General features: G+C 34.1%; 1 protein-coding gene across 1 annotated transcript; it reads right to left on the reverse strand.

Annotated features, from left to right (window-relative positions):
- Positions 1 to 2408: 2408 nt before the first annotated feature.
- On the reverse strand, positions 2409 to 6683 carry LOC103132764 (heat shock 70 kDa protein 12B-like). Its single transcript, XM_007544558.2, has 5 exons — positions 6582 to 6683; positions 4989 to 5331; positions 4125 to 4408; positions 2750 to 2971; positions 2409 to 2679 (listed from the first exon to the last, which is right to left on the reverse strand). The coding sequence occupies exons 2-5, from the start codon at positions 5014 to 5016 to the stop codon at positions 2467 to 2469; spliced, it is 747 nt and encodes a 248-aa protein (XP_007544620.2). The 5' UTR covers positions 5017 to 5331; positions 6582 to 6683; the 3' UTR covers positions 2409 to 2466.
- Positions 6684 to 11596: the final 4913 nt, after the last annotated feature.

The raw sequence follows: 11596 nt of genomic DNA on the forward strand, positions 1-11596 counted from the left end.
TTTAATTTATTATTGATCAAACTGTGTCCCAGTTCTCTGTATTTCTAAGTGCTTTTTCAGTGTTATGAAGACTGACTGAAAAACAGAAAAGGATCATTTTCACAATTTCAGCAAGTTAATTATTTACAATAATCCTGCATTTCTTCATATTTGAATAATACTATATATAACTGAGGATGGAAGAGGCAGAGAGGACAGAATCACCTGCTAACAACATGTAGATCTTTGAAATTAAACTTTTAGTCAACTATAATTTCTCTCCACTTCACATGAAGTAGAGCCGTTATTAACAGCTTCAGGACTGAATGTCTGCACTTGTTCAGGTTAACATGCTTACAACTCTTTATGGGCATTTAAAGGTCAATAAGAAGATTTTAAACTATATTCTGTAACCAATAGAATCACAGAATATACTTTAAATTGTTTCAAACCTGTGAGCTCTTGTTAAGAGCTGAGCTGTAACAATCTGAACAAGCTGCAGACATGAAAGAGAGACCAGAGCCCAAGACAGGCTACGATCACACAGCAGGCAAATACGACTTAAATCCTCTTTTTTTTGCTGACATGTTGCATATATGTGGCTTTTTCATGGCAGTCTTAATGGCTCAGTTCCTATAATTTCACCCCCATAAAAATCTGATCTGAGCCACTCAATCCAACACTGTATCTGAATGAGTGACACTAATTCAGATACATATCTGATTGTTTTCAAAGTATCTGCAGTCAAAACGGTCATGTTGCATTTTATGTGACTTTTATGTCATTGATGTGAGACATGCATCATTATTCTGGAGCAAAAAAAGCCAGAATGTAAACAACAGATGAAAATTATGATTATTATTATGTGAGAAGGTTGTGTCACTGAAGAGAATCACATCACAATCAAACCACACAGAAGTCTCACTGCAGTTGGGTTTGCTTAACCACCAAGAGAAATATGATGCTTCCTTATAACAGACCCAATGGAAATAAAAGTGACCCCAGAATCTGACCCTGTGGAGCCCTGCATGTAGGTGGTGCTGAAGTGGAGTAAACATGGCCAACATTAACACAAAGTGTCTGTCAGAGCAGAACCACTCTAACATTGCTCCTGTAATCCTAATCCAGTGTTGTAACCATGACAAAAGGAAACTGTGACCCCAAGAGAAACCTGAGCTACACAGAGCTGCTGATAACTGCAGACCAGGATTACAACTATTATCTACTAATGAGGAGAAAGAAAAGCAGCAAAAAAGATTAATTTGTGCATCTCTGAGGCAGAATGATCCACTAAACAGTTTCCTGTTTCCACTATGAACAGTTGCTTTCAGTTCACAGGGAGGCAGTTTGTAATCTACTGTCAATCAGTCGTGCCAGAACTTGTTACAGTAGAGATTTAAATTTTACTTTGACCAGCAGATCATAACAGAAAAACTATCACAATAATTATTGGACACTAAATAACATTAAATCCACTACATGTTAGACAATTTGGCTGCAGACTCTGGAAACTGAAGGTGTTTTCAAAAGTCCTCCAGGGTGAATGTTGTCTATAGATAAACATGATTAAATTTAAAAGGCAGTTTGATGAATCTCCTTCATTACGGTTCTGTAAAACACATTTTACCCTCAGGTGAGTTTCTGGAAATGAAAATAAAAAGANTCAAGTTGATTAAAAACTATCTTTATGTAGAATATAGAGTCATAACTAATCAGATTATAAATTCTGATGAGGCTCATTTTCAGATTAAAAGCACATTTCAAAAATAAAAACTTTTAAGCAGGTATTAAATAACCTTTTTATTAAGCACAAATGTATGCATTAAGTATTTTATCTGATGTAATATTTTAATCTTAAATGTTTTCATTAATTATCATCACCTTCAAAACACCAGTCTCTGTAATTAATCTATGTAATATATTACTTTTTGGATGAGTTAATGAAATAAATGAACTTTTAAACAATGTTCTAATGTGTTAAATGTCTCTGTATGCAGTTAAATATTTTAATAGATAATTTTATTTTGACTATTAATTATATAATGTGGAGACTGACTTATTTGCATCATTATGTTTCCATATCCACTGGTATTTCAGTCAAATGTAATTTCACAGGCAACAAGACGTCTGAAGGAAAAATTTAACTGAAATCTGTTGAAAATGCTGAGACATCGGCTAAAACATGAACTAATAATGGAAAACTCTCCAATGTGACCAAATTAAAATTATTCAGCAAATAAAAGTGAAGTAAAATTCCCCCTCAGTGATTTAAAAGCTTTTTTCCCAGTTTCTGACTCGAGGTTGAAACAACCATCAGATCGAGGAGGAAATTATTATTAGTCATGGTGGATTTAAAGATGGATGAAACATTCATGAGCAAATTCAACAAAAACATTTTACACTATTTGCATCCATATGATGATCAAACAGCTCATCTAAAGAATCCATTCATATATCACACATATCCTACAAACAGACTAAAACCTGTTAAATGTTTGTCTGCCAGACGTTACAGATCCACTCAGTACCGTTCCAGCTGGTACCAGGTTCTGCTGCTCCTGCAGGTTGATCCTGTGAGTCTCTGCTGTGGTTCTGTGTGATGAAACCATCAGGTTGAAGCTTCAAACACCAGGTCAAAGCTGCTTCTGACTCCAGAACAAACATCAGTTTGTCTTTAGTGGCGTCTGTTACAAGACCAGCCTGGAGGAGAAACCAGAAGTCTGATTCTGATGAACATTTAGAGATGATGACTCTAAAAACATGATGTTACCTGAACTGCAGATTTTATTATGAACTGTTTAGTGGAATAATCCAAGGTGTCAGGAACAGTCAGCACCCAGGTGAAGTCATCAGCTGTGAACTCTCCTCCTTCTGGATGAGATCTGATGGTTTTCAGAGCATCGTCCTTCAGGAACCTCAGAACTTCTGTAAAAACCTGAAGCTCCGTCATTTTCTTCTCGTTTGCTGCTTTGATTCCCCTCCTCCAATAATCCTGTGATCAGGTTTCAGTCTGTTAGTTTATATTCACACCAGGTTAGTTTATCAAATCTACTGATGGTGAACTACTCTTAGAACTAGTCCAAGATGAAAGTTATTTTTTTATTATTTATTTTAAATAAGGCACATAAATTTATAGCAGTAAAGCAACTTTATTAAGATGTCTGTGTTGGTCAATATTAATGAATATATAGATATGTCTTTCCATTCAGTCTTTAAGCAAAAGTAGAAAATACTCAATATTGCTTTTAAAACTTGAATTCACCTTTCAGACATCAGAAATCAAAAATCATAAAAAACAACACGACTCTTCTGCCAATTCTCAGTTTCCTTTTTGCTAAACAACAGACAGGTGGTAAAAAGATGACTCCCCCCGTTAGCGTTTCCCCCCAGCCTCACAAGCTGTCTGCAGCAGTAATCAGATATTAATTTAATATACTAATATACCGTCTCTTCTTCTACCAAAAATCCACTAAATTGTCCATCTGTACATATAATTGATATTCCCTGTTGAGCCGATAATCAATCAATGGTACTGTATATTTACTTGGAGCCATTTTGTTGTCAAAGTTTTCCTGACTGATAATAGATACAATATAATTATTTAATATATTAATCTATCTGATATAACTATATGTAATATATGCACAATCAAAAGGTGTAATTCTTTGAAAGATATTTTGTGAACACCTAAGAATCATTTCCCAGAATGCACCACTTTGGTACAGGTCCAAAGTCTATGATAAATGTTAGAGTCTGTGTTCCTGCATCGTCTCCATCAGCCTGTCTCTATAATATTTTGTGTTGGAGAGATGAAAAACATTAAACATGTTATGACAGACAAAACCCCACAATTAATCAACAGGATCTCAGTGAAGTGCCACCTGAAAATAAAATGATTTACATCAGAAAACATGTTTGATGTCAGATTTTGTTGGCAGGCCTATGTTCAGCTTTTTATAAAACCAGTATTTTTATATCCATTTAGAATAAAAGAGATGTTAACTAAGTTCATATAGAGACCCACAGAGTTAAAACTTATCTACTTCAGATGGAAAGAACTTCAAAATGAGAAGATGTGTTGATAGAGATGATAGGATCCAAGAAAGAAGAAGAAGATCTTTCTGCAGATCTTTACTTTTACTTACTCTGCTAAAGACATCTGTCTTGAACCTTTCAAAGAAATAATGTTTCTCAGCTTCTCCTCCTCTCATATTATTAAATGCTGTTTTAGCTTCATAACCAAACTTCATAAATTCTCCATGTTCATCAAACAGGATGCAGGTTGGAGTCTTTGGGGTGTCTAGTCCAAGTCCATCACTCCATCTCTTTATCTGGGTCTCTCCTCCTTCCTGTCTGGGTTTAACATTGAAGGCGTAGCCACTGAATCCTGAACCAAAGTCTATGGATATGATGAGAGAGTCAGGACCAGCTGGATGGAGGAGAGGAGAAAGTTAGAATATGATTAAAGGACAGTTTGATTCTGTTTTCACAGTAAGTTCATACTTTAATAAAAATAATAGATACAATTACATCCAGAATTAAATTGATACTTTTATCAATTTAATCCTGCAATTGAGAAACGAAACTGAAACATTAATGTTCAGTAATTTAATATTACATTTTATTCAGATTATTCTGGTCCTCCTGTCCTGTGATGAACTGGTGACCAGTTCATGCTGAAGCCCCCTCTCACTCAGTGGTTATAGAAACAGAACCCTCAATGTCATCTGAATGGATAAGTGGGCAGAAACAATAGATAGATGAAAGGAAGGATGATTGTACTCCTAAAAATTTAAGAATTCTACATAAAACCCAGGAAATACATTTTGTTTCATAGCATCTATTATAATTAGTATTTCTACTGTTTATTACATCATTTATTATGATTAGATTACTTCTCTGTAACATGTTTCCTCATTTAACCTTCATTTTAATAACTCAGAATAAAGACCAACTCTCCTATTAAAAGATATTATAGATGAAATATTATCTATATTTACAGTACTGACCTTTGACATCAACCAGCACCTGTTTCATGGTCAGGATTTTCCCCCAGTAATCGTAGACGGTGCAGCTGTAGGTTCCTGTCTCTGTCTGTTGGTTTCTTCAGGGTCAAACTGAAGTCTCCAAATTTACCTTTTTTCACAATCTCTGTTCTGCCTTTATACTGATCATGTTGTTCAGACAAGCTCCCAGAATCCACAGGACACATGAAGACATGACTGCCACATGAGTGGACCATCCTGTCAGTGTTGTGTCTCCATGTTACTGCAACGTCTCCAGGCAGACAGGCTGCAGTTTTAAATGGCAGCAGAACAGACTCCACTCCTGAATCCACCTCCAGCCTGTAGACTGAATTTAACACAGTTTGTCTTTTTATTAAACTCCATCAACTTTATTAGGCTTAAACATTACATCTGCTTTAGGAAGATTAAGTTAAAAATGTCTCACATTGAAATTTAAATTAGTAGTAATTATTTAATGAACATTTCATTTGCTGCAGCATATCATGAATTTCGTCTATTTCTCAACCTTATGAAAATCACTCAGCTGGTTTAACTATGGAAAAGGTTGTTGATCTGCAGATGAGCTGCTGTGCAGGTTAACCAGTCAGCTGTGATGCCAGACACAGAAAGAGTTTAAAGTATTTTATGATGTGCAGTAGTACAGGAAAATTAAGTGTAACTATCAACAATATTCTTGTGTGATCTTAATGGTTTAATCTTTCATATACAAATATGTCTAATTTTGGATTTGTGTCATTTTTGGTTTTCAACAGCAGGATTATGATCTCAGAGTCCAGAAAGCGATAAGAAGAAGGGAACAGGAAAATAAGAGAGAAGGAAGGAAAATGACTTTTCTCCAGCAGTGACAGTGTGTCTGGTTAGAGATGATGGGAAGTTGGAGGAAACTAAATACAGAACAATCCTGGAAGGAGACATGTCAGAGGCTGAGAGCCACTTGAGACCAGAGTGAACGTCCATCTCCCAACAGGACAAAGACTCTAAACCTAAAGCTGGAGCAACAAGGAGACGTTCAGGTCAAAGCAGATTCACCTGTTAAAATGGCCGAGTCACATATGTCACAACATCAAACCAATTTAAATATCAGTTAAAGGTAACAAAGTAAACACAAAATGCGTTTGTGATAAATTACAGCAACTCGTTTCCAGCTGAGGAGGACATGCCACTCATCTCTTAAGAATTATTCTAATTCAGCTACATTGGAGGGTTTTGAGCATGAACGACCTTTTTAAGGCCATCTCAATGTGACTCAAGTCAGGACTTTGATTAGGCCACTCCAAAGTCTTTACTTTGCTAATCATGAAATGAGACATTTTCTCACATGGAAGCTCTACAGAAACAAACAAAACAAGAAAACCAAAGAGGAGAAAGGCAGTTCAGACCTGAAGCTATAAAAACATGTTCAATCCAACACATTATTATAAAATTCACATCAAATCATTTCAATTCTGAATCCATCTTCATCTTTCTGTATCAGCTCATGATTTGTTGTCTGAAATGGTCACAATGTGTCTGAGGAAAAGTAAAACTCTCAGCATGTAAAACATTAGTACTGATTTTGTTGTAAAATGAACTTACCTGACATGAAATAATGTTGTAAATGAAATAAAAGGCCTCCAGAAACGGCAAGAAGAACCAGCAGAACCAGCAGAACTTTGGCCCAAGTTGGAAACTTTTCTATGGAGAAACATAAAGACCAAACAGATCTTAGACATGGTGCAGTTTTGTTTTTGTCTGAAAAATGTAATAGTTTCATAAATATGCTAACATATCCCAGAGTCTCCTTTAAAAATATAATATGTCTCTGAACATTGTGAAAATCTTTAGTAGTGTTGTTAATGTCAGTAAGTGAAGTTATTGTTTGTTGCATCTCTCCTACTAAAGTCCATTGAAATAAAACATTAAATGGAAAAATGCTATTTATAGTAAGTAAAATTATTTATATGTCAAGAGACAATAAATTTGTTTCAGGGCACCTTACAAAAAACAAAATTCAATTCACATGCAGAAAAGTAATAAAATGTCAGATACTTTATTATCCATTAAATATACATAATATTTAATTTTATCTTTAACATCTACCAAGAAACCAAATAGTAAATCTTAAAATGCATAAAGATTATGGCTAAAATAATCAAAAATGTAACCCTGAACACACACAGGTTTATATTCAATAAATTAGAATATTAGTTCCAGTAAAACTTCATTCTCTGGTTAAAAGAACCTTTGCAAAAGGTTTTGAGGAAACATGGTTTTTATTAAGCCTCTATTTCTGTATTAAAATGTTTTAATTGGTCTAATTTAATTTTCTAATCATAAATGTGTTTTCTGCGACAGACTGGCGACCTGTCCAGGGTGTACCCTGCCTCTCGCCCGGAACGTGAGCTGGAGATAGGCACCAGCACCCCTCCCGACCCCACTGAGGGACAAGGGTGAAGGAAAATGGATGGATGGATAAATGTGTTTTTTCAAAAGCTGTTTATGCAAAATTACAGTTAACTTAAAGAATTGAAAACATCAGTCAGTGTTTAATTATCACAATGAACTGCAGCAAAGCCAATAATATAATGAAGTGAATTTACTGTACAGATTGTGGGAAAACCAGGCCGACATTAATGCATTGATGACTGTGAAGTTTTTTGAATTGAAACACTGTAGAATTCCAGAATAATGAAGGGGTGTGTCTCTTTAAGCTCTTGAGGGTGTTGATTATTGGGAGTTTCTATTTGATTGGTTGGGTGTTCAGGTTTGGATTTTTATTTGGGCTTTGATGATTTAGTCATTTAATTATGCTTCTACCTTCTTGCTGTCTACAGTCATTTGTGTTCATTATTGTCTATAAGGTTTTTCCATATTAGTTAATTCCTTTGTGGTTAGTTTCTTAGTTTATTCTTGTCTTTTCTTTTTGTGTATTTAGATTTAGTTTCTGTGGATCAGTGTTAATTTTCTCTTCTTGGTTTAGTTTATGGCTTCACTTGGATTAATTATTCATCTTCCCTGCTTGTTTGGTTTCTTTCAAAGCTCTTCATAATCCTGATTAAATCACCTGCATTTAATGTTATTCTCTTTTCTCCCCTTGTTACATAAACTATCTATTTTTATTGTTCTTGACTGATTCCTCTTATTACTCTGCCTGAGCTCCATGTACTTTTCTCCTTGGTGTTCTATAAGTTTTCATTTATTTATTAAACATTCATCGTGTTCCTGTTTGCATTTGATCCAACTGTCAACATACCAAACACAATAGCTGTGGTTTATGAGGTTGTAACTGGACCAAAGTTCATTGGAGAGTTTGTGATCAACATGGTGAGTGAAATGAATTTTAATAAAGAACAAAAACTTCTGCAACCTCACAGTCTGATTAGGATCAGTCAACCAAAAATCAGACTCCAAAAAAAAAAAAAATCTAAACCACAACAAACTGAAGAAAGACAGGAGCAAGTAAAAGCTGAATTAACTTATTTTTATTCATTTTACAAATTCAAATCTGTAGAACTGATTTCTTGGTATCAAATACTACTTAGAAGAAAATGGACAATGAAAAAAGTCTTATAAAGATGTAAAAATAAATATAAAATACATATTGGGTTTGTGTAATAAAACAAACAAACAAACAAACAAACATAGTGTCTGATTATTCAGAACCAAAACAAACAAAAACAAATCAGACTTTTACAGATGCAACGTTGCCAAATGTTCTGGTCCAGTTTAACCACTGAAACGCTGGTGGATGAGTGGAGGAGCCAAATGTAGGCAAGATGGAGAGAGAGATGGATTCAAACTGAAATGTTTAATGACTAGAAAAGAAACCAAGAAAATGAAAAACAAACATAAAACCAAACAAATCTGAGGATAGAGATCAGAACCATGGAGGGAATCTGACGGTTCAGAACTGAGATGAACCAGCAGCAGAAACAAAGTGGAAAATAAACTGAGGAGATCTGATCAGTAGATAAAGAAACAGAACATCAGGAATGGATTATCAATAATATTAGATTCTTTTTCTTTTGCTCTTTCCTTTGGTTTGTTATTTTGTTTGTATTTCCTTTTTAATTTATGTAAAGCACTTTGAATTGCTTTGTTGCTGAAAATGTGCTAAATAAAATTACATTACCTACCAATTATCAGCAGCTGAGAGAAAAACTGGGAAAAGAGAATCAAAGAGAATGAAAGGAACAGGAACTAAACACAGAGAGCAGAAACTGATAAACAGAAACAGACAAGAGACTCAAAACCACCAGCAGAAACTCAGAAACAAAAGAAAGAAGGAAGTAGAACAGGAAGTGCCAGGCTCACCAAAATAAAACTGATAAAAATGACAAACTAAAAAAGAAGAAACTTCAATTACACTACAGAATTAAAGTTCAACACATTATACTGATATTTGATGACTGTCAGCACATTATTTTTAATTCGGATGTTAAGAATTAAATTTTTTTTTATTTTTGTCCTTTTAAATTAATGAGAAGAATCTGTGATTAGAAATCATTATTTTTATTANGAGACAGTTTCTATCCTACAGCAATAACAAAACTAAATGCAATCAAAAACAACCATTAATCATCATGAATGATGTGTGTGAGAATGTGGCTATTCTTATTTATTAGTTTTTTGTTTTTTTTTTTTGTTTTTTTTATCACTTACTTGTTATGTATTTCTTACAGTATGTGTAAATTGTGAGACAAGTTTTTTAAGCATATGCACTAACTGATGGCACTTTTTAATTTTCGTTGTTCTTGTGACAATGACAATAAAGATTTATCTTATCTTATCTTATCTTATCTTATTCTACATTTTTTAAGTGGAGCAGAGAAAGGCATCAAGTAATTACTTTACTGACTGCGAAGAAGGGAAATAAATGAAGATCAGCTTCATAAATTTCACCTTGGAAAGAAGACAAAGATCTTACCATAAAGAAGGAACAGAAACACAACAAACAGCTCCATTTTCCTACATGTCCAAATCTGCCACATCCCTGAAACTCACTGACACGACTTCACAGAGAGAACAAACAGAAATCTAAAGTTTTACTCTGCAAGAGATCAAAGGCCACGTAATAAAATGTCAGTCATAAAATGTTGTACAAGTATGGAAACAATTTCACTTTCTATTTCACCTGAGAAAAAGTTACAAATTAAATACAGAAATTTCAAATAAAACAAAGTAAAAAAGAACAAAACACAGTAGAGCTGAAATTGTCTCATTCTTTTGCTTTAATAAAAAACTAAATGTTCAGTTTTCTAACTTTTGTGAAAAGAAAATGTTTCCTATTTAGTTGGTCTAGTTAATGTTTATTCTCTTCCCAGAATAATGAAGGGGTGTGTCTCTTTAAGCTCTTGAAGGTGTTGATTATTGGGAGTTTCTATGTGATTGGTTGGGTGTTCAGGTTTGAATTTTTATTTGGGTTTTGATGATTCAGTCATTTAATTATGCTTCTATGTTCTTGCTGTCTACAGTTATTTGTGTTCATTATTGTCTATAAGGTTTTTCCATATTAGTTAATTTCTTTGTGGTTAGTTTCTTACTTTATTCTTGTCTTTTGGTCTTTGTGTATTTAGATTTAGTTTCTGTAGATCAGTGTTAATTTTCTCTTGGTTTAGTTTATGGCTTCACTTGGATTAATTATTCATCTTCCCTGCTTGTTTGGTTTCATTCAAAGCTTTTCATAATCCTGATTAAATCACCTGTATTTAATGTCATTTCTCAACCCATTACATAAACTATCTGGTTCTTATTGTTTTTGTCTGATTCCTTCTTATTACTCTGCCTGAGCTCCATGTCCTTTTCTCCTTGTGTTCTATAAGTTTTCAGTTTTTCATTAAATATTCATGTTCCTGTTTGCATTTGATCCAACTCTCAACATACCAAACAACAGCAGCAGTTTATAAAGTTTTACCTGGACCAAAGTTCAGTTTTGATGAGAGCCAAGTGAAAGTTTTTAATAAAGAGCAAAAACTTTAGTTTAGAGAATGAGACATCAAACTGGCTGCTCAACCTGTACATAATGTGTGTTTATCCTCGTTTTATTTCCTCTAAAACTGCAGTAATAATCTACACTGCAGAGTATTACTGCTTAAAAACCAAAGTCAGATTCCTTGTTTGTCTCCACAATCTTGGCAAATGAAACTATTCTGATTCTGAGAAGAAAATGATGGTGTTATTTCACATCAGGAACTAATTCAGAAGAACAAAAATCAACGACTTTATATTCTGGTGAAAAGGTGAAAGATGACTAAATGTTTTGATTCCCAGTTTAGGGACCAAATATTTCTGTTCCTTCACCAAGTGGAAAAAATATATTAAAGAACAAAGATGGATTTGCTTTGTGGTTTTAGTTTGGGGAGATTTCAAATTTATTTTTATGCTTCTCTAATTTTAAAAATTGCTAGAAACAAGAGTTTATCTATCAGTTTCATTTTAGTATTTTCCATCACTGCTGCCTCATTTCCAATTAGACCAAAGAGCCAATCAGAGAGCAGACTGAGATAAACACTGATGGTTCAGACGAAGAGGAGCAACTTGACTAAAGATCTAAACCTCCATCAGCTGCACTGAATTCATCCTCAGGTTCATCTGAAGCTTTTCTGTCCTGA

This window comes from Poecilia formosa, unplaced genomic scaffold (genome assembly GCF_000485575.1).
Source record: "Poecilia formosa unplaced genomic scaffold, Poecilia_formosa-5.1.2 Scaffold1300, whole genome shotgun sequence".
NCBI classification, from domain to species: Eukaryota; Metazoa; Chordata; class Actinopteri; order Cyprinodontiformes; family Poeciliidae; genus Poecilia; species Poecilia formosa.

What these genes read in the sequence shown, in the direction of transcription:
- LOC103132764 (XM_007544558.2), bottom strand. Translation starts at nt 5,016, where the DNA reads ATGAAACAGGTGCTGGTTGATGTCAAAG. An exon ending in GGTGCTGGTTGATGTCAAAG is followed by an intron (nt 4,409 to 4,988) that starts GTCAGTACTGTA and finishes TCCTCCATCCAG; the next exon opens with CTGGTCCTGACTCTCTCATC. An exon ending in TAATAAAATCTGCAGTTCAG is followed by an intron (nt 2,680 to 2,749) that starts GTAACATCATGT and finishes TTTCTCCTCCAG; the next exon opens with GCTGGTCTTGTAACAGACGC.